Source organism: Lynx rufus, unplaced genomic scaffold, assembly GCF_022079265.1.
Source record: "Lynx rufus isolate CCGP_SWC_20201006 ecotype Redwood Valley unplaced genomic scaffold, mLynRuf1.p SCAF_5, whole genome shotgun sequence".
Lineage (NCBI taxonomy): Eukaryota > Metazoa > Chordata > Mammalia > Carnivora > Felidae > Lynx > Lynx rufus.
The window spans coordinates 91,907,816-91,931,416 of NW_025814867.1; the positions used below are offsets into that span (position 1 = coordinate 91,907,816).

Consider the following 23,601-nt stretch of genomic DNA (forward strand, 5'->3'; position numbering starts at 1 on the left):
GGGATCAAATACCACAGTGGACTGCACACTAAACATGAAACCTGCTTAAGATTCTCTCTCCTTCTCTCTCTCTCTCTCTCTCTCTCTCTCCCCCCTCCCTCTGCCCCTCTCCAACCCTCCCTTGCTCTTTCTCTCTCTCAAATAAAAATTAAAAACAAAACCAAAAACAACCTTTACCATATCTTGTAGTGCAAGTCTGCCCATGACAAATTTATTTACCTTCATTTTAAAATATTTTTGCTAGAGGGGTACCTGGGTGGCTCAGTTGGCTAAGCGTCTCTCTTTTTTTTAATGTTTATTTATTTTTGAGAGAGAGAGAGAGAGAAAGCATGAGTGGGGGACGGGTGGCAGAGAAAGAGGAAGACACAGAATTCAAATAGGCTCTGGGGTCTGAGCTGTCAGCACAGAGCCCAATACTGGGCTTGAACTCATGAACCATGAGATCATGAGCAGAAGTTGGAAGCTTAACCAACTGAGCCACCTGGGCACCCCATAAGCATCTGACTCTTGATTTTGGCTCAGGTAATGATCTCACAGTTCATGAGATTCTTGGGATTTTCTGTCTCCCTCTCTCTGCTCATGTTTGCACATGTGCTCTCTAAATAAACAAATAAATAAATAAGACTTTTGCTAGATGTACAATTCTAGTTTTTCCTACTCTTTGCAGTCCATCCATCTATAGAAGGCCCACTCCTTTCGGCACCTGGGCCCAGATCAGTCACTTGCACCAAGTATGGGAGCAGCTGCAGCTTTCTGCTCATCTATGAATGTCTCTTTCACTCTGGAATTCACTTAATCAAGCCTTCTTTGAATCTACCACTTTTTAATATCCCCACAGAAAAGTATGATTTTAACTTTATCATTGTATTTATCACAGGGTTTTATTACTGTTGCGATCATTGTTGTTACTACAGGAATGAACTTTCATATCTCAACATCCTGTCTAGAAATGGAAAGCTCCTCTCTTGGTTTTATTTTATATCTTGGAAATACTGTGAAAGCTGGACTGAAGACATGGAAGACCAAGAGAATGGTAACTAGTCAAATTGATTAATCTATTCCTGATACTAGTAAGTATCCAATGAAGTACTCATTCCAGATAATTGTGCTTTTCCCAAAGATTATACTGAGATTTCCCAAAGAGATCTCCCAGAGATTAGGTGGAGAAAATTATGTCTGACATATAAATAGAGTAAAGCAAATTGACTAAACTTGGAAGATTTGTACAGTGATTCATTAGAAAATGCATAATAATAATATAAAAGGAAACATATAATAAATCCTGGTTGAGAACAGATACAGAAATTTTATGGTAAATAAACAACTGAATATCAGAAGACAAATCCCCTTTGGGGTACAGTGAATTATATCAACTTTTATTTAAAAATGTTAAGCATGTACAGTTGACCCTTGCACACAATAAGAGTATGAACTACATGAATCCACTAACACACAAAGTTTTTTAATAAATAAGTATAGTGCAATATAGTGTAGTATAATGTATTTTCTTTTCCTTATTTTCTTAATAACATTTTCTTTAGCATACTTTATTGTAAGAATACAGTATATGATACAAGTAACATACAAAATATGTGTTAACTGACTGTTATCCATAAGGCCTTTGGTCAGTAGTTGGCTCTTGGTAGTTAAATTGTGGGGGAATCAAAAGTTAAACATAGATTTTTGACTGCAGAAGAGGGTTGGTGCCTCTAACCCCACAGTGTTTAAGGGTCAAGTGTATACCTATAATGTATCTTAGTGTATAATATAATTAAGATAGTATTTGAAATAGCAACTTGTGAATGTTAAATAAAATATCAGTATTCTTTAAGAGACTAAGACACAAGTGTCTCCATACATATAAATAGTCTATACTTTGGGGGATTTTCTTACCAAATTATCACTTATCATATAAAATGCTCTGGTCTGAATTTTTTCCAATTTGATTGACATTTTGGTGAGATAATTTTTTTCTGTGGGATAGTATATTATAGGATATTTACCTACATTCTATTTACTAGATGCCAGTAGAGCACCCCTCTTCTACTTGTGAGGGCCAAAAATGTCTTCAGACATTGCTAAACGTCCCATCGGGGACAAAATCATTCTTGGTTGAGACCACTGCCATAAGTTATATTAGCTTGTTTTATTTGTTTGACTCACACTGAGATTACTCACTAGACTCTAGAAAACCCACACATATTACTAAGTAATAGCTCTCCTACTTTTTATTTCCTTGTGCATTTTGTTTAAATTCAAAGATGAAACTTTATATTTTACCCACTAATTACAGTTCAATGTAGTTGCTTTCTAGCACAAAGTTTTGAGGTAAAAAAATTTACACTCTAAGACTAATTTCAAAAAAAAAAAATAAGTAAAATATAGACCTGAAAATCAGATATATAAAAAAACCATTTGTTTAACCAAATCATACTATTTTTCAATTTATTCCTCTTATTATGTAGCTCTCTCCTTTTCTTTTATGTACCTATTACAGTAGAGAACACCTCCTATTAACTAATCTTTTACATCTGTTCTGATTCCCATCCCTTCTCCCCTTCTTAAGGATTTTGCTCCTTTAGTTACCCCCTCTGTCCCTTATCACCAGTCTCTCTTTCTCTATGGATCACTCTCTATTCGCATTAACTTTAAAATATGTTCTTTATCTAAAATGGAAAGACAAAAAATTCCTCCTCTTGACACTTTATTCCAGTCAAGTTACTGACTTCTTTTTTCTACACTCCTTCATAACCAAACATCTTGAAAGAGTTATCTACTTGTTCTGTTTCCTCATTTGCCACTCTTCTCTCTAATATAATTTTGGTTTCTCTCCCAATACTTTTCACAAACTACTTTTTAAAGAATCACTAATAACCTTCACAGAGCAAGACACACTAGTCACTTCTCTGAGCTTATTTTACTTAATCCTATCTTTAGCATTTGACATGGCTGATCGCTTCTTGAAACATTCCCCTTTATTTTGGCTTCTGCAACAGTCTCCTCATTTTTTCTCTTTTCTCTGGCAAGTCCTCTGGGCCAGCTGCTCCTCTTCTTTGAAATGTAAATGTTGAAATTCCTAATGTCTCTATCCATAATCCTCCTCTTCCCTCCCTCTGTTTCCCCTTTCTCCCCTGTCTAGGTAATTTCATTTATTCCCATGTCATTACATATTATCTATATGCCAAAGACTCAACTAACAGCACTGATATTCAGATTTGTTTAGTTGTCCACGTGACATCTTCACTTGGATAAATGACAGACATACCAAATTCTAACATGTCTAAAACTGAAGTTTATTTTCCTTATTACCATGTCCTACTCCAACCCTACCACAATCAGTGACTCAAGCCTAAATCTGGAAAGAATTTTTGATTCCACTCTCTGATCTTCCACATTGAATATAATTAGTAGCTCTAATGTACTAATGATATTTGGACCTATCCTTTCTTCTACAATAACATTGTTAAAACCCTAGTCAAAGCCACCTTCAATTCTTGCGTGGAGTACACACTGGCCTCCTAACTGGTATAATGGCCATCTTGTCTTTTTCTTCTTCTTTTCTTTTCTTTTCTTTTCTTTGCTCTTCCCCCCCCCCCCCCATGATATTTCCTTCATGCAGCAGTGTGGATGATATTTTTAAGACATAAAAGCATATCATTCTCCTCCTTGAAATAAAATGGGATTTCTTATAATTGCCTCAGGACATGTATAATCTTATTCCTGCTCATCTAGACATCAAAATCTTAACTCATTTTCCCTCTCAGTCCTTTTCTATTGCACTCCCAGACTCCTTGGCCTTCTTTTTATTTCTAGAAGATAGTTAAGTCCTTTACCTTTAGAACCTTCTTATAAGGCTATTCACTCTGCCTGGAATACACCATTTCCTGCCTCATGTGGCTAGTTTTTTCTTGAAAAAAAGCTTTATGAAGGTTTAATTTACATATTTATAAAGTATATGATTTGATAAATTTTGACATATGTATACACCTGTGAAACTATCTCCACGATCAAGATAATAAACATATCCCTCATGCACAAGAGTTTCTTTGTGTCTTTTTGTAACCCTCCTTCCAGCCCTTCCCATAAGTGCCCCTTCCTACCCCCAGGCAACCACTAATCTGCTTTCTGTCACTATGCATTAGTTTTCATTTCCTAGAATTTTATATGAATATACACCTTTTTTTGCCTGGATTCTTTTATTCAGTGTAATTATTTTGAGATTCATTGATGTTGCAACATTTATCAATAGTGCATACCTAGGGGGGAAAAAAGAGAGGCATACCATAATAGACTCTTATCTATAAAGAACAAACTGAGAGTTGCTGGAGGGGAGGTGGGTGGGGGAATGGGTTAAGTGGGTGATGGCTATTAAGGAGGGCACTTGTGATGAGCACTGAGTGTTGTATGTAAATGATGAATCACTAAATTCTACTCCTGAAACTAATATTATACTATATGTTAACTAAAATTTAAATAAAAACTTGAAACATTAAAAAAAGGAAAAAAAGTGCTTACCTTTTTATTGCTTAGTAAACCACTGAACAGATATAACAGAATTTGTTTATTGGAGAATTTAGTTGTTTCAGGTTTTGACTACTACAAATGTTTCAGTGTTTGATTGCTATGCATGTGTTTGTATTGATATAGGCTTTCTGCTTTCATTTGTCTAGTTTAAATAACGATATAAAATGACTAGATCATGTTATAAATGTATATTTAAATCTTTAATAACCTGCCAACTGATCATACCATTGTACATTCCTACCAGTAGGGTGGGAGAGTTCTGTTTCTTCCACATTCTTGCCAATACTTGGTGTGATCAACATTTTTGATTTTAGTCACTCTAACCGATGTACAATGATATGTCATTGTAGTTTTTTTTAATTAATTAATTTATTTTGAGAGAGACAGAGATATTGCAGGCTGGGGACCAGTAAAGAGAGAGGGAGAGAGAAAATCTGCGCTGCCAGTGCAGAGCCCCATGTGGAGCTAAAACTCACAAACCATAAGATCATGACCTGAGGCAAACTAAGAGCTGGACACATAACCAACTGAGCCACCAAGGCACCTCTCTCATTAGAGTTTTAATTTGATTTTCCTAATGATGAATGTTGAGAATCTTTTCATATGCTTTTCTTTATTGTTTAATTCTTCAATTTATTGATTGATTGAATTATAATAAAGGACTATCATTATATTTCTGGAATATTCTCTATTTAATTATTTTTGATATTCAGCTGGATTTGATTTCCTAAAACTTTTCTTTTTTTGTGTATAATATTAGTTTCAGGAGTAAAATTTAGTGATTCATCACTTACATATAACACCCAGTGCCTCAGGACATCACTTACATATAACACCCAGTGCCTCCTTAATACTCATCACCCATTTAACCCATTCCCCTGCCTCCCTCCCCTGCTGTAGTTCTCAGTTTGTTCTCTATAGCTAACAGTCTGTTTTCTGCTTTGCCCCTCTTTTTTCTTTTTCCCTCTACGTTCATCTGTTTGTTTTCTTAAATTCCATGTGAGTGAAATCATATGGTATTTTTCTTTCTCTGCCTTACTTTGCTTGGCGTAATACTCTCTAGCTCCATCCACATTTTTGCAAATTACAAGATTTCATTCTTTTCAATGGCTGAGTAATATTCCATTGTGTGTATGTATGTGTATATATGTATGTATGTGTGCAGATATATATATATACACATATATATGTATATGATGTGTGTGTGTGTGTGTGTGTGTGTGTATATATATATATATATATATATATACACACACACATCTTCCTTATCCATTAATTAGTTGATCAACATTTGGGCTGTTTCCATCATTTGGCCATTGTCATAATCATTACAGTTTTGATTTGTATTTACCTGATGATGAGTGTTGTTGAGTGTTTTTCATCTGTTAGTCATCTGTATGTCTTTTTAGGAAAAATACCTATTCATGTCTTCTGACCATTTTTTAAATGGATTATTTTTTGGGTGCTGAGTTTGATAAGTTCTTTATAGATTTTGGATACCAACCCTTTATCAGACATGTCATTTGCAAATACGTTCTCCCATTCCAAAGGTTGTTTCCTTCCCTGTTCATATGTTTATATGTTATCAGTATATCTTCCTTTGTGAACTACTTATTCAAATTTCTTGCCCATATTTTTATTGGGTTCTATGCTTTATTATAGTTTTTAGAATTTTAACAATCTATTCTACATACAAATCCCTTATAAGATATATGCTTTGTAAATATTTTCTCCTAGTCTGTGGTTCAACTTTTCATTCTCATAACATTATCTTTTGAAGAGCAGAAATTTTTATTTTTGAAGAAGTCCAGTGTAGTCATATGTTCTAATATGAAGCATGTTATTTAAAAAACTTTTTTTTTTTTCTTCCACGTTTTTATTTATTTTTGGGACAGAGAGAGACAGAGCATGAACGGGGGAGGGGCAGAGAGAGAGGGAGACACAGAATCGGAAACAGGCTCCAGGCTCTGAGCCATCAGCCCAGAGCCTGACGCGGGGCTCGAACTCACGGACCGCGAGATCGTGACCTGGCTGAAGTCGGACGCTTAACCGACTGCGCCACCCAGGTGCCCCTAAAAAACTTTTGCCTAACCCAGTATCATAAAAATCTCCTCTTTTCCTAGATTTATAAAAATTTTAGGTTTTATATTAAGGCTAATGATCTATTTATAAGTTAATTTTTGGAAAAAATTTGTCACAATGTATGGATCAAAGTTAACTTTTTTCAATTGTTTAAGTATCATTTGTAGGAAAAACAATCCTTTCTCTACTTAATTGCCTTTGCACCTCTGTCAAAAATTAGTTGTCCAAATATATTTGTGGGTATATTTCTGAAGTCTCTATTAAGGTCCGTTGATCTATTTGTGTTTGGACTGACATTAAACTGTTCAATAACACTAATTTTTTAAAAAGTCTTTAAATCAGGTAGTGTTGGTCTTCCAACATTTCTCTTTTTTTAAAAAAAAAGCTCTTTTGGCTCTAAATCTTTTGCATTTCTGTGTGGACTCTAGAATCAGTTTGTCAGTTTCTATTAAAAGTCTGCTAGAGTTTTATTGGAATTGTATTGAATTACAAATCAATTTGGGGAGAAATGAGATCTTAACACTGAGTCTTGTGAAACATGAACATGGTGTAATTCTTCATTTTTGAAGGGTATTTTTTAACTTCTCTTAGCAATGTTTTCAGGTTTTCAATCTGGGTCTTTCACATCTGTTGTCTTATTTATGGCTGTTTCATATTTTTGATGCTATTATGAATGGTATTTTCAAATTTTAATTTCAGGTTGTTTGTTTTGGGTAGATAGAAATAAAATTGATTTCATACATTGACTTTGTGGCCTGTACTTTGCTAAACTCACTTATTAGTTCTAGTAGCTCTCTGTAGAATTCTTTAGATTTTTTTCTTTATGGATGATGATGTCATCTATGAAAAAAGATGATTTAACTTCTTTTCCAATTTAGATAACTTTTTTTCTTGCCTGACTACACTCACTAGAATCTCTAGTACAATGTTAACTAGAAGTGGATGTGAATTCGAAGTTTTTTCTAGTCTGGCTGCTGGGAATAGGCACTGTTTCCTTTAATCCCTTCAGATGGTTCTTTATGTATTCCTAGTTAGTTTCATCATAGTATGTGTTGATCAGTACTTTGGTGAGGAGGAAACTATAGATCTCTGGGATCTTCTTTGTGAACTGCAGTTGCTCTGGTTTTCCTGGTTTCTCATCTCCATCTCATTAACTTAGGGAGTCAACTGGGTTTCTCTAGGGTTTCCCCTCCTCTTTTGCTGCAGTCTGCAAACTCTCAGGGCAGGAACGTGTGTGGTTATAGGGTTCACTTCTTTTGTTTCCCATTTTCAGAGATTACTGTATTTCATTGCCTGATGTCCTGCATCTTAAAAAAAGCCATAGTTTCATTTATTATATCTGGGTTTTTTTGTTTGTTTATTTTAGGCAAGACATTAATCTGGTCTGTATCTTGGTCTGAAGTGTAAGTCCAAGGCATTGTCTGTTTCATTCTTATCTGACACAATTTCACTTAAATATTTCCTCCTCAGATAGGCCCTTCTCTCATAACACTCTCAAAAATAGGTCCACCTTTTCCCCCTTATCTCACTTTTCTCCTTGATGACTTTGCTTTTCTCAATTATAATAGTACATCTATGGATTCTTTACATGTTTTATATATATGCATTCCTTACATGTTTTCTATTCTAAACTGAGGAAAGAGTCCATAATTATTTCATTCATCACTGTATATCTTGTGCTTAGAAAAATGTTTGACACAAAAGATGCTTAATATTTTTTTGAATAAATGACCTCTTCCCATTTATTATTTACCATGATTTTTGCTCATTTTTGTTCATTGAGGCATTCTTTCTTTCTTATTCTTTGTTTTACTTTTCCATTTTTTATATTCTCAAGTTCATTTTTTTTTACATTCATGTGCCTCTCTTTGCTAGTTCTCTTTTATTCTTCTTTCAATTTTTCCTTATGCTTCTATTTGTGTTCCCAGGATCTGTTACCGTTCCCCACAATCTGAAAAAGCCATGCAGTGAGAGTGGGAAAATATCTATAGATAGACTTGAGAGTTTTTAAAGCATCTTCCATTGCATTACAAGAAGTTGGTGCACAAGCAAGTTTGTCTGACAGTGTTCTACCTTAAGCCTATTCCTCAACTCCTTTGGTTTAAACAGCATACTATTATTTTCTAACTAGCAAAATTTCTGTCATTTTCACAAGTAGAAGAGCACTAGTTGACGAGGCAGCTGACTGGATGTTAGTCATTCCATAGACCAGTTGTTATACTGGAAAAGATATTTAACCTCTCTGAGGCTTGGTTTCATCTTTTATTAAAATAATAATGTCTACTATTTATAGAGTACTTTTACAAACATTAACCAAGAAAAGTTCTATAAGTCTTTAAGGGAGTTAAGGGATTATAATTTTTACTTGATATTAGAGAAAAAAGAAACTCAGAGAAGTTAAATGACTAGCCACAGATTACCGATATAATGAGTACTTCTTAAGTAGAAAAAGTAGAACTTGGTATAAACCTCTGACTGCTATGCCTGCTGCTCTTTGCAAATCATTTTATTGGTTCCACAAATCATAATCTGTCAAATACAAAGATTTCCTTTGAGCCATAGAGTTTTGTTATTCTATGATGTGAAAGATTTGCAGATGGAATAAAGATTTAGGGTAGGCAGTTCCTTGGAACCTAAACTATCTTAAAAAATGATCAGTGAAAGAGCCCAGGAAAAGATTGGTATTTAAGTGTTTCTCCAGAAATGAAAGTATAAAGTTCAAAACAGAATGTGTGTCACTTTGAGATGTAATAAAATATAATATATAATCATGATATAATAAAACATAAAAGATAAAAACTGGATTTCAGAGAGCACCATGTCTAATCTCCTCAATTGTGAAAAATAATTTTAAATTGTTTTGTTTTTGAATATATTATTTCATTGATTGTGGGTAAAAACTGGGTAAAAAAAGTGGTTTCTGATTATAGTATAATGGGATTGATTTCCAATGACCCTGAAACTTTGAGACACTTAGAGACACTGAATAATACAATGGAAAGCATATGAAGACTGTTTTGCATCAGATAGGCCTAATTCCCACTCATTGTAACTTTGAGAAACTAATTTAATATCCTTTGTCTTCATTTTTTTTTTCATCTATAGAGGAATCTACAGATAAATATCTATCTGCCATAAAGGGTTACAATGACCATTAAATAATATAACACTGAGTCAAACTGCCGAGCACAATCCCAGAATAGAATAGACACTCAGTGGAAGTGGATTAAGTTTCCCCAAGTAGGAACAATGCAGATATGCTTTCCTGAAAGCTAGGAAATAATTCATGAAAGGCCAAATAGTCTCTATTATAATAAAATGGAACTACAGAAACATAACCAGGTTTTATGATCCAATAAATTAAAAGCAAGTTTTCATAAAATTTAGTTTTAAAAGCATATTCCAGGATATACCTTCAAGTCATTAATCAGTCCCGTATGATGTTGATTATCAAGAGAAGACTTTAAAGAAATTTGATTTCAAATTCCATGGCTTGTCTGAATTTCTAGGGAGCTCACTGGTGGAGACATGGAGGATCTCTTAATGGCCTCCTAAGGACTTGATTTTACTTCTGTCTTGACACTTCAGATCTTTGTTTAGAAAAAACTATTTGTTTTGCAAAATTCCAGTGAACCCAATAACTGCAGAAGCTATTTCTGTTCTCCCTTGTCAAATCTGAAAAATCCCTTGGCTGTTCATATGAGCAGAAAGAGCCTGCTGTCATGCTCTATCTTACTACCATCATCATTTAACTACTGAGCACATATTTGTGCTAGGTATAGAGGGTATAAAGAATTTTAGATATACTCTTCACGTTCTTCCCATGCATTTGGAAAGGTAGAGCACATGCATAAAAATAAATAAAATACAAATGAATCTACACCAACTACCAACTGGTTCACGTTCTACCATGTCTACTATAGGCACTGTAGGCATTTAAATGAATTGGCATAACAGGGCTCTGATGGCAGGAGGAAAAGTTTACAATAGGAAGTAAAATTTGAGCAGGGTGTGTTCAGAGGGGGGATAATATGCATAAATTATAAGGATAGCAAGATAAATACCCTTGGCTTAAGGGGAGTGTTTTTATAGAAGAGTAGTAGAAATTTCATTTGAAAATATAGATAGGAATTATATTTTAGAGTACCCTGAATGAAGATTTAAAATCTTTGCTTTTTAAATCTGAAGGCTGTATAAGAGTATTGAAGGCTCAGAATAAGTGAGCATGTCTCTGAACTTCATTAACTGTTATACTGTGGTTGATACTGTAGAATCATGACTAAGAGACTTCTCCTTCTTCTTATCCTCAGCATAAAATTTCTCTTTTTACTATAAAAGCATTGCATTTTTATTATAGATGTCAGAAAATACATTAAAACTAAAAGAAGAGATGTGTAAAAGCCACAGTCTCATGTTTAGAAACTTTTTTGATCCATATAGATGGATACATTCTCTCTCTGTCTCTCTCTCTCTCTCTCTCTCTCTCTCTCTCTCTCTCTCACACACACACACACACACACACACACACACACACACACAGTCTTGGGGGAATCCAACCCTGAGAAGGCTAAACTGGGATTCAGAAGCTCCAGTATGTGTGTTAAACCACGTGGAGACTATTTACAGGAAAAGTTTTGGCTGAAACATTTTATGTGGAAGCGAGTGCGTGTGAAAGAATAGTATTAGGGTAGGAGTCAGCTAATTTTTTATATAAAGAGCAAGATAGTATATATTTTGAGTATCATGGGCCATATGTTTTCTGCTGCAACTGCTCAACTCTGCCATTGTAGTATGGATGCAGCCATAGATAATATGTAAATTATGAGTTTGACTGCATTCCAATAAAGCTTTATTTTGGGGAAATGAAATTTTACATAATTTTCAGGTGTCAAGAAATATTATAATACCTAATTCGTTTCTGTTTTAGGATCAGCAGAAGCCAACATAGATATCAGTGTTCTATCATAAGTCACCAGGAGAAAAGACAGTGAAAAGCAACCAAAAAGGGGGTGTTCTACTAGAATAGAAAACTAGAGAATACCTGTGATGAAAAATAAGTCACCCTATGGGCATTCCCAGAAAAATTTTAAGGATTTCATAGGAATTGGCATCCTTTAGCTAGAGGAAGACAATGTTTTAGGTTATTATTAATGATGTGATCCGATTAATCATCTACAAACTGGTGAGGCGAGGTCTGAAGAAATTCAAAATACAAACAATATGTGTGTGTATACATGTATATGCCTATTTTATACAAACATGAAGCCATCATATATATTGTTAAGCAACCTTCTTTTTTTTAATATGAAATTTATTGTCAAATTGGTTTCCATACAACACCCAGTACTCATCCCAACAGGTGCCCTCCTCAATACCCATCACCCCCCCCCCCCATCAACCCTCAGTTTGTTCTCAGCTTTTAAAAGACTCTTATGGTTTGGCTCCCTCCCTTGCTAACTTTTTTTTTTTTCCCTTTCCCTCCCCCATGGTCTTCTGTTAAGTTTCTCAGGATCCACATAAGAGTGAAAACATATTGTATCTGTCTTTCTCTGTATGACTTACTTCACGTAGCATAACACTCTCCAGTTCCTTCTTTTTTAACATAACACTGATCAATATGTTGTAAACCTCTTCTTGTCGATGAATGTTAGCCCATAATATCACTAATAATATCTGCACCTCCAATCATACCTTCATTCTCCATTCTTTCTGAACTAGTTTTTAGAATTGCTTACTCCATCATCTTCAAATTTGCATTTTCTACCATGGTAAATGTTAATATTATTGGATTTTTGGTTTGTGACCTTAATTTCCCAACTTCACAGTGTGTTTGTGTTTTCTATTTAAAAAAAAGCAACAGAAACTAGGAAAGTTAGCTAAGTCTAAGAAATCCAATTACTTAGGAAAATACTGTAGTCCTTGTTATAATACTTTTTTAAAATGAGCAATGGCATAAGGTTTTCCAAACAAGAAAGTATTCAATTATTATTGATACTGGCATTGTCGGGTTTACTATTTATAAGGGCACCATGGCTCTTCCTCCTCAAAACAAAAGACAGTGACTCTGGAACTAACAGAATATGGTCTGCATGGTTTGTAATAAACACTGAAATAATGGGTGTGAATAAATGGATAAATGATATTAGCTATTTGAAGTATTTATATAATTATTAAAATTATCAGGTTGCACTTCCATAACAAAACAAAAATTTGCATGCATGCTGAATGTGTTTTAAAAAACACATTACTAAGCACAGATGTATGGGTTTAAATCAGGCATTAAAACTTAGAAAAGCTATTTGCCTAACCTTTATAGAACTTACTCTGATAGGAAGTACGGATCCGTTTCGTTAAATCAGGATAAAAGTTAGACAGGCCACGCATGCAAAAGTTGTCTTTGGAACATGCCAGAACATCAGCATCAGCAGCAGGCAGGGGAAAGAGAGAAAAATAGTCTAAAGTGAAAGGAAGTGATTCATACCAGAATCTAGAACAGCCAAGATGAAGAAATTGCAGCAAGTTTAGGTAACCAAATTAGAAAGGAGATATTAAAAAAATAAATCAATTAGAAAGTAAGAGGTGATAGATGAATGATGACAGTGCTATAGTAATTTTATTTAATCAAATATAAGAGTAGATGTCATATTTGTCATATGATTTTTATGTAGTAAACGTATTTCACATGTAAATAATACTTATGTTACCTCATAAAAATCAAAATGGTTGTCTTCAATCCTCAGTATTAAAAAGACAGCTTAGGGATTTTAGTCTTTGGTATTTTATTTTTATAATATAAAATGAGTATTCATTGTAGTCATTTTATACACTAAATATGAACAAAGTTTATGACTTCATCACAGTTTTTCCAGATTTTAAAGTCATCAAAATTCTAAGCTCTAATCATAATTGAGTCTCAATAAATTTAAATTAAGTAACAGTTATATTGTTTGTCACAATATACACCTTGTCATACCATTGTATAAACTGAGTAAGTAACTTAGATACTGGCATAGGATCCAGTTTTTCAAATTCAATTTGTGTTTTCAGTATGCAAGTATTGCCTCTTATACGCTAATATTTTCCTACCCTAGAGTCCATAAACTTTAAAAAATCAATCTTCTCTTTCCCAATCATGAGGTAATCTTATGGAACATGCATGCACAATCTCTTATTCTGCCTTCCTTTCAAAAGCCAGAAAAGGTAGAGGCAGAACCTATACAATTTGAAATTTCCAGCATTCCTAAAATTATGCTAAAAGCTGAGATCACTAGCAGGAAACAAAGAGACTTCTATATTCTGAAGGAGAACTTTTGTGCTCCTGAAAAGGGTTTAAATTAGCAATGTGGAAAGGGTTAAGGTTCATTAAAAAAAAAAGAAAAAAGATTAACAAAGGGAAGAATTTCAGTATATCAAGTTAATTTTTCATTAGTCCAAAGGGAAACTTCTTTTATTATAACATTTGGATGTTAAGTTTGGCACATTTGCTATTTAGTAAATAACACCTATCATAATGTTCTCTTTTTATTTTAAAATATTCTTTACATGAGTCTATTTAATAAACTAAACACATAATACTATAGATGTATTTCCATCTGCAAATCTTTGAGCTCAACTGATTTTTTTTAATCAACTAAACTATATCAGTGGACAGAATATATGCAAAATTTTGTCAGTGTTTACAAAGCCAACTATTTGGATAAATACTGAAATTTCAGTAAACTTTGGATAATTTGGCATACCAAAATTTGGCATTATATAGAAAGTATTTCTGCTTATATATTAATTAACCTTATATATTTTTCCTTTATAGTTATACAAATTTATTGGTCCTGTCAAGCAAAATGTTATCTTTCATAGCATTTTAAAATGTTAATAATGTTTATTGCATTTGTGAAAATACCTCCAAGAAAATCACCCTCCAATAAAGAAAGGTGACAGCTAGAATATGGAGTTTAAACAATTAAAAGTAGTGAATATTTAAAATTATATTTTTGAATATTAGAAGAGATATTAGAAGAAAACTATCCTGTTAAAATACAACTATTGCAAATAATTTTTTCAACTACAGAGCCTGATTTTCACAGCAGTTTTATATTTAATAAATTTTTATTTTCTCTTATTTCTTAGGAATTCAACCTATGAAACTTGAGGTGTTCCCTAACTTTGGCAGCAAATTGAAATTTAAACACTTCCTTTATCCTTTCAAAGATTCTCACTATATTTCCGCCCAATTTTATTTACATAGTATTATTAGTTATATTGACTTCATATTGCCATGCATTTGAATAGCATTACAGAAGAAAGATAAGAAATCTAAAGGTAAGAAAACAGATGAGCTAATCAAGTTCATAACCATTTTGTTTTATCTCCTACCTGCAATGAACTGCTTGTTTTTTCGAGGAGACCGTGGTTGACGTTGGTATAGGTCACTTGATCTATATAGGTCAATGGTCCCCATGCTTAATAGTACTGTCTTCTGTATAAAATCCACCACAGCCAACCCATTGCAGTTCCCAAATGCAACTCTGAGAGAAAAAAAAAAAATGCAGCTAGAATGTATCACAGTAATCATTATTATTGTAATCTCTGAATTAAACATAATTGGAAAGTAATGCCTTAGGGTTGGAGAGGTAAGGTCGCGATTGGTGTAACGTCAGGAAGGATACCATGCCTTTACACAGGATGGAGTGACCTTGTATAATAGCCATATTTTACAGTCATATTTTATCATCAATTTTATTATTTAAGTAGTGATTACCCAATCTGCTCTTTAACTTGGTCTTATCTTTTTATAGAATCATATAAAATCTTTTTGCTAGCAGTGGGGAAATAGATCAAGAAATGGCATACTCTAATAGCTATAGATGCTTAGGTATATAATTAGATGCCTTTTAAAAATAAAATTATAATTATTAACCTCCAAATTATTTCTCTTCTTTCTTAAAAAATTGTAAAAATATTTTTTTTATTTTTGAGAGAGAGATAGAGCATGAGCAGGTGAGGGGCAGAGCAAGAGGGGGAGAACAGATTCTGAAGCAGGCTCCAGGCTCTGAGCTGCCAGCCAGAGCCTGATGTTGGGCTCAAACTAACAAACTGCGAGATCATGACCGAGGTCGAAGTTGGATACTTGGCAGACTGAGCCATCCAGGCACCCCTAAATTATTTCTCTTCTTAAACAGTATATATTTAACACAAAATTTACATAATAAATAACTTTCTATATCTAAGGTTTTGACACCATAGTAGATATAAACAGAGATACAATTTTCATTCACAAAAAATTAAAAATTTCTCTCTTGTTTTTTATTTTGTCCTACCTATTAACTTTTGTCCAATTAAAAGACAAACATCATTCGATTAATTTTTTTTATTTCTCCTGAGAAATTAAAACAGCTCTTAGCACTAAGCAGGCATTTTGGTCAGTCTTAATATTTATTAGGCTTACACAAATTCTCTTTTTCTGAATTTACAACATGCCTTCTAGCTAAACAATTGTAAATTTGTGCTGTTTGCTCCCTAAACTAAACAAACACTAGTTACATGACTGTTGTTTTGCTCATTTCATGTAAGTTCTGTGTTGTTTTCTTACTTAGATTGAATCTGGTTGACAAACGATTGGTTTACTCTCAGTTTCTTTCCATTCCACCACATAGCCTTCCTTCCTTACAACAAATGAAAAGTTCTACCATATGAGATGTTTTGCTATTTCACATAGAGTTCTACACCTTCCAACAAGACAGACTTTGGAAACTAAAACAAAAACAAAAACTATTGTTATAAAAGTCAGCAGAGGGGCACCTGGGTGGCTCAGTCAGTTAAGCACCAACTTTGGCGCAGGTCATGATCTCACGGTTTGTGAGTTTGAGCCCCGTGTTGGGTTCTGTGCTGACAGCTCAGAGCCTGAAACCTGCTTCAGATTCTGTGTCTCCCTCTCTCTCTGCCTCCCTCCCACTCATCTCTGTCTGTCTCTCAAAAATAAACATAAAAAAAATTTTTTTTTAAAGTCAGCAGATTCTATCTCTATCATTTACAGGTTATGTGACCTTGAAAACAATTAATGAACTTTGTCAGGCCTTAGTTTCTTTACTTTATAATGAGAATTATAATACTAGATTTATCTATTTTTCAGGGCTTTAATGAGCATCAAAATCAGAAAATTGTTATTAAAATACTTTGAAAAATTTCCATACATAAGTAGAACTGATTCTAATATTATAATAAGTAAATGCAATATTATACATATTACATACTATATAGCAAGTTCATATCTCAAAACTTACACAGGTATGATAGAGTTCCCAAATTCAATACTGACAAGAAAAAAAATAGGAAAGTAGAATGTATTACATCAACCAGAATGATTATTTTTCTCTTTGAATTAAAAATAAGAATACTAGAAAGTTATACCTTAGTGTTGGGGAGGTCAGGCAATGGTTGTTGAAAAGTCAGTTAGAATACTGGGTTTAATTTCCTAACTTAAATAAAAAACTGTACAAAATATATTAAGACACAGTTTGCACAGATTGACCAACCAGGCAACATAGGATGAGAGAAGGATAACAATCAAAGTAAACTTTACCTAGGTATTCTTCTTGTGTTTTGTTTTTTATTTACAGTTTTATTGAGATATATTTCACATATTATAAAATTCACTGATTTAAATAAAGTGTAGAGTTCTGTGGTTTTAAATATATTTGTTCTTACTAGTAAAATGTATTTAGAATTGTGGAATCATCACCACATTTTAGAACATTTCAGTACCGGAATCTGGGTATTCTAATTTAAACTAATGTTCTAATTTAGTGAATGGAGGAGAGACTTTCCAGACTAGACTAGCACAGGAAACTAACACAGAGAGATCAGTGGTCGCACTGAATTGAGGAGAAATAGATCAGACTCTGATGCTATAAAAACAGCCAGAATTTATGAGGTAAAATACTAGAGAGAAAAGAGCTACACAAGGAGAATATATCAGACTCATAGAATGGTTCTCTGGAGCATCCATGTGAAAAAACTCCCCCAGGCTTGGGAAAGAACCACTAAAGAGATAAAGCTGAACAATTCACAAAGTTATCAAAAGGCTGAGAATATTTCATGTTACTACCAGACAAACTGCTGAGATCTCCTAATAGACAAAAAAAAAAGCAGATATAGTAGTATCACTTTAGGAGTGGGGAACACATTTAGCCATAAACTAAAAGTTCTTCTGAACTCCACCTTAAAAAAAAGCTTAGAGACATTATTCTAAGTAACATAACTGCCTTCCAGAAAAATAACCAACACTATTAAAAAGAATCAAACAAAATACCACCATAATGTAAAATTCACAATGTCCACTATATAAAAAGTAGCAGGCATATAAGGAATTCAGAAAACATGACTGATATTCAAAGGAAAAAATAAATCAAAAGAAACATACCTAGAAATGAAACAAATGATAAAAGTAGCAAACAAGGATATTAAAAATGCTTAAAAATATATATTCCAGATATTTAAGAAGGTGGAGAAAAACATACTCTAAAGTTACAGGAATCAAGACAGGCTGGTATTGAAGTAAAGATAAAAATAAATTTTAATGAAACAAGTGGCCATAAACAAACATAAATGGTCAACTGATATTTGACAAAAGCATTATAGGAATTCAGAGGAAAGATAGTCTTCAATAAATGATGTGAAACAATTAGATATCCATAAGTAAAAAATTGAGCCTTAAATTTTTACCTTCCACAGTACAGAAAAATTAATAAAGACACTTGATTTCAAAAAATAGGCAAAAGATTTGAACAGATATTTCACCAAACAAAATGTACAAATGTGAAATAGGCACTTAAAAGATGCTGAGCATCATTAGTCACCAGGAATATGTAAATTAAAACCACTGATCCCATCAGAGTAGATAGAATTAAAAGATTGGTAACATCCAGTGTTGACAATTATGTGGAAAAACTGAAATTCGAATACATTGTTGTTGGAAATACAAAGAATACAACTTCTTTAAAAAATAGTTTGCCTTATAAATATATATAGTTAACTCTTCACCAACACAGGGGTTAAAGGTGCCTACCCCCCACACAATCAAAATCCATGTATAAGTTTTAACTCCTTCATACCCCCCAAACTTAACTATTAATAACCTACAGTTGACTGGAAGCCTTACTGGTAACATAAACAGTCAATGAACACATATACTGTATATGTATTATATATTAGATTTTTACAATAAAATAAGCTAAAGGAAAAATGTTACTAAGAAAATCATAAGAAAGGGAAATATATTTACATTACTGAAAAAAAATCATGTATGAGTGGACCCATGCAATTCAAACTTGTATTGTTCAAGGGTCAACTAAATTCACCATATGACCCAGTAATTCTATTCTTTCTTACCCAAGAAAATGTAAACAAATATTACACAAAGACTTGTACTTGAACATTAATAGCAAATTTATTCATAAAAGCCTCAAACTGGAAACAACTGAAGTTTCCATCGTATAAACACATTTTTTGTATATCCACATAATGGATAATGCAGCAATGAAAAGGAACAAGCCACAGATACATATACAATATGGATGAAACACAAAAGCATTATGCTAAGTGAATGAAAACAAACACAAAATTATTTATGATTTATGACTCTATATAAAATTACAGTAAATGCAGTCAAATTGAGGGGCTAGAGAAAGAGGTAAAAATTGAATGCAAGGGAGCATGAAGGACCCTTTTGAGGTGATCGATACTTTTTATATCATTAGTTTGTTGGTGGTTACATGACTTATATTTGTCTTGCATGTTTGTCAAAATTAATATGTCATGCTTAAAATGAGTGATTTTTATTTTATATACATACCTCAATAAAGTATTTGTAATACTAATAAATATTTAGTTAATTAAATTGCTACAAAAAAGACAGAGAATTACACAGAGTTATGGACTCTGGTCCCTAAGAATGTTCTGGAGAGTAAGAGAATGATACGGCAAAGATTTTTTAAAAAATTGGATATTTTAGTTAACCTACCTGAAAGATAAAATGATTTCATTGTGGGAAGAAAAGGTGAGATTTTTTTTTCTTCCAATATCTTGTTGGTAAGGAAATTCAAAAGAAAATATCAATCAACAAGAACATATTTTCAAGATTTAGAATTTATAATAAAAATAATTTTTATTAGTCTCATCTTTGTTTCTTTAAATACTCAACATCTATCTTAAACTGCTTTATATAAAAATTAGCTATTCTCAATTGTCTAAGAGTTAATTAACTTTTCTGTTTTATAAGTACAAAATATATTTATATATAGAAATTAAAAGTCCACATTAAAAAGTCCCTAAATATCCTACAGGCATCCTGTTCTATTTGGCATTTATAAACAATGTTAATGTATGGACACATATAAATATAAAAAAAAGTAAAAGTCAAATATTTTAAAAACACATTTCTATTTCATATCTTTGAATATGGTGATGCTTTAAGAAATTGCTCTTCTTTCTAAAAGCAACTCAGAAAAATAGGTTTAAATATGTTTGTTCAATGGGTTGGAAAAAAAGCAAAATTTTGCTTTTAAATACCTTAAAAGTTTTGTTACTGGTATGAACTTAGGGGAAAAAGCTCATATAACATTTGTAATCAAATACAAATACATTTTGGAAAATCACTGATTTAATAATTCTGTCTTAAAAATAGCTTTGTTTTTTTTCCCTTGATATACCACCATGTAAAAATAATCATAAAACTGTCTGTGTTTAAATTTAAATTTTTTAAATTTTAAAAGAAAATTTAATTATACCTAGAGTTAAAAATTCAGTTCCTAGTTGTGCTAGCTTCATTTTAGGTGCTCATTGTGATTAGCAGTAATATATTCGACTGCTCAGATTATAATACATTGCCATCACTGCAGAAAGACCTATTGCACAGTTCTTTTGTAGGGTATGCATACCTTAAATGTGATTTATTTATTTTACCTCCCTGTGATTTATTTATTTTATAACTGGAAGTTTGCGCCCAATAATCCCATTCACCTATTTTGCTCCACCTGCCAACACCCTCCCCTCTGGCAACTACTAGTTTTCTTTGTATTTATAATTCTGTTTCTGTTTTTTTTGTTTTTTTGTTTGTTCATTCGATTTGTTTTGTAGATTCTACATATAAGTGAACCATATAGTATTTATCTTTCTCAAACTTATTTCAACCTCTAGTTCCATCCATGTTGTCCCAAATAGCAAGATCTCATTCTTTTTCATGACCAAGTAACATTCCATTATGTGTGTATGTAGGATATGTGTCACATCTTCTTTATGCATTCATCTATTGATGGATACTTAAGAGTGCTTCCCTATCTTGGCTATTTTAAATAATGCTGCAATAATCTTAAGGGTGCATATATCTTTTTGAATTAGTGTTTTTATTCTCATTACCTTTAGCAGTGGAATTAGTGGGTCATATGATGTTTATGTTTTTAATTATTTGAGGAACCTACATGCTGTTTTCCATAGTGGCTACACCAAATTACATTAACATCAACAGTGCACCAGGGCTCACTTTTCTGCATATCCTTGCCAACACTTGTTATTTCTTGTCTTTTTGGTACCAGGCATTCTGACAGGAATGAAGTGGTATCTCATTGTGGTTTTGATTTGCATTTCACTGATGATTAGTGCTGTTGAGCATCTAATTATGTGTTTGTTGGCCAGCTGTATGTCTTTGGAAAAAATGTCATTTCAGGTCCTCTCCTCATTTTAAATTAGACTCGTTCCTATTGAGGTATGTAAGTTCTTTTTTTTTTTTTTTTTCAACGTTTATTTATTTTTGGGACAGAGAGAGACAGAGCATGAACGGGAGAGGGGCAGAGAGAGAGGGAGACACAGAATCGGAAACAGGCTCCAGGCTCTGAGCCATCAGCCCAGAGCCCGACGCGGGGCTCGAACTCACGGACCGTGAGATCGTGACCTGGCTGAAGTCGGAGGCTTAACCGACTGCGCCACCCAGGCGCCCCGAGGTATGTAAGTTCTTTATGTATTTTGGAAATTAATCCCTTATCAGATATGTCATTTGCAAATATCTTCTCCCATTCAGTAAGTTGCCTTTCAGTTTTGTTGATGGTTTCCTTTGACTTGCAAAAGCTTTTTACTTTGTTGTAGTCCCAATAGTTTATTTTTGCTTTTGCTTCCCTTTCATGTGAAGACTTATCCAGAAAAATGTTGCTAAGGTTGATATCAAAGAAATTACTGCCTTTGTTTTCATCTAGGAATTTTATAGTTTCAGGTCTCACATTGAGGTCTTTAATCCATGTTAAGTTTATTCTTGTGTATGGTATAAGAAAGTGGTCCAGTTGTATTATTTTCAATTTAACCATCCAGTTTTCCTAATATCATTTTTTGAAGAGATTGTCTTTTCCTCATTGTGTATTCTTGCCTCCTTTATTATAGATTAGTTGACCATTATAAGCATGGGTTTATTTCTGGGCTCTCTATCCTGTTGGTGAATGTGTCTATTTTTATGCCAGTACCATATTGTTCTGACTATTATAGCTTTCATAGTATACCTTGAAACCTAGAACTGTGATATTTTTAAGTTTTGTTCTTCCTTCTTAAGACTTCTTTGGCTATTGGGGGTCTTTTGTGCTTACATACAAGTTTTATGAGTACATGTTCTAGTTCTGTGAAAAATAATACTGGTATTTGATAGGAATTACATTGAATATGTAGATTACTTTGGGTAGTATGGACATTTTAATGATGTTAACTCTTCCAATCCATGAGTGTGGTATGCCTTTACATTTGCTTTGCTGTCTTCAATTTCTTTTATCAGTGTTTTATTATTCTCAAAGTACAAATGTTTTACCTCCTTGGTTAAATTATTCTTTGTATTCTCCGGTATTTTATTCTTTTTGATGTGATTGCAAATGGGATTATTTTCTTAATTTCTCTTTCTGCTATTTTGTTATTAGTATACAGAAATGCAACTGATTTCTGTATATTAATTTCCTACAACTTAATACTTAATTCATTTATCTACTCTAGTGGTTTTTAATGGAGTTTTTAGGGTTTTTGTTTTCTAAGAATGAGACAGCATGAGTGGGGGAGGGGCAGAAGAAGAGGGAAAGTGAGACTGTTAAGCAGAATCCATGCCCAGCACAGAGCCCCAAGTGAGGCTTGATCTCATGACCATATCATTACCTGAGCCAAAATCGAGAGTTATATGTTTAACAGAGTCACACAGGCACCCTTGGATATTCTATATACAGTAGCATGTCATCTGGAAATAGTGAAAGTTTTACTTCTTCCTTCCCTATTTGGATGTATTTTATTTCTTTTTCTTGTCTGACTGCTGCAGCTAGGACTTCCAGTACTATGTTGAATAAAAGCAGTGAGAGTGGACATCCTTGTCCTGTTCCATATCTTAGAGGAAAAGTTCTCAGTGTTTGACTGTTAACATGATGTTGGCTGTGGGTTTTCATATATGGCTTTTATTATGTTGAGGTATACTCTCTCTAAACTTACTTTGTTGAGAGTTTTTATCATAAATGGATGTCATTTTGTCAAATGTTTTTTCTGCATCTATTGAGATAGTCATATGGTTTTTATTCATTTTGTTAATGTGGTATATCAAGTTGATTGATTTGCAAATCCTGAACCATCCTTGTACCACAGGAATAAATCTCACTTGATTGTGGTGAATGATCCTTTTAATGTATTGCTGAATTTTGTTTGCTATTATTTTGTTGAGTTTTGCATCTATGTTTAGCAGAGATATTGGCTTGCAGATTTCTTTTTGGGTAGTGTTTTTCTCATTTTGGTATCAGGATAATGTTACCCTCATAGAATGAATTTGGAAATTTTCCTTCCTCTTCTATTTTTTTGTAATAGTTTGAGAAAAATAGATGTCAACTCTTCTTTAAATGTTTGGTAGAAGGATAATGTTACCCTCATAGAATGAATTTGGAAATTTTCCTTCCTCTTCTATTTTTTTGTAATAGTTTGAGAAAAATAGATGTCAAC

At 33.1% G+C, this 23,601-nt stretch overlaps 1 protein-coding gene across 2 annotated transcripts in view; it reads right to left on the bottom strand.

The window, feature by feature from the left end:
- The window catches only part of STXBP5L (syntaxin binding protein 5L), a 388,157-nt gene that overhangs the window by 81,177 nt on the left and 283,379 nt on the right, over positions 1 to 23,601 (bottom strand). The window contains exons 18-19 of one of the 2 annotated variants that reach the window (XM_047100035.1): positions 14,980 to 15,131; positions 12,930 to 13,001 (exon numbers count right to left, since the gene is read on the bottom strand). In XM_047100035.1, coding sequence (XP_046955991.1) covers positions 12,930 to 13,001; positions 14,980 to 15,131 — 224 coding nt within the window. The remainder of the gene's footprint in view (positions 1 to 12,929; positions 13,002 to 14,979; positions 15,132 to 23,601) is intronic. The other variant, XM_047100036.1, reaches the window with a different exon arrangement.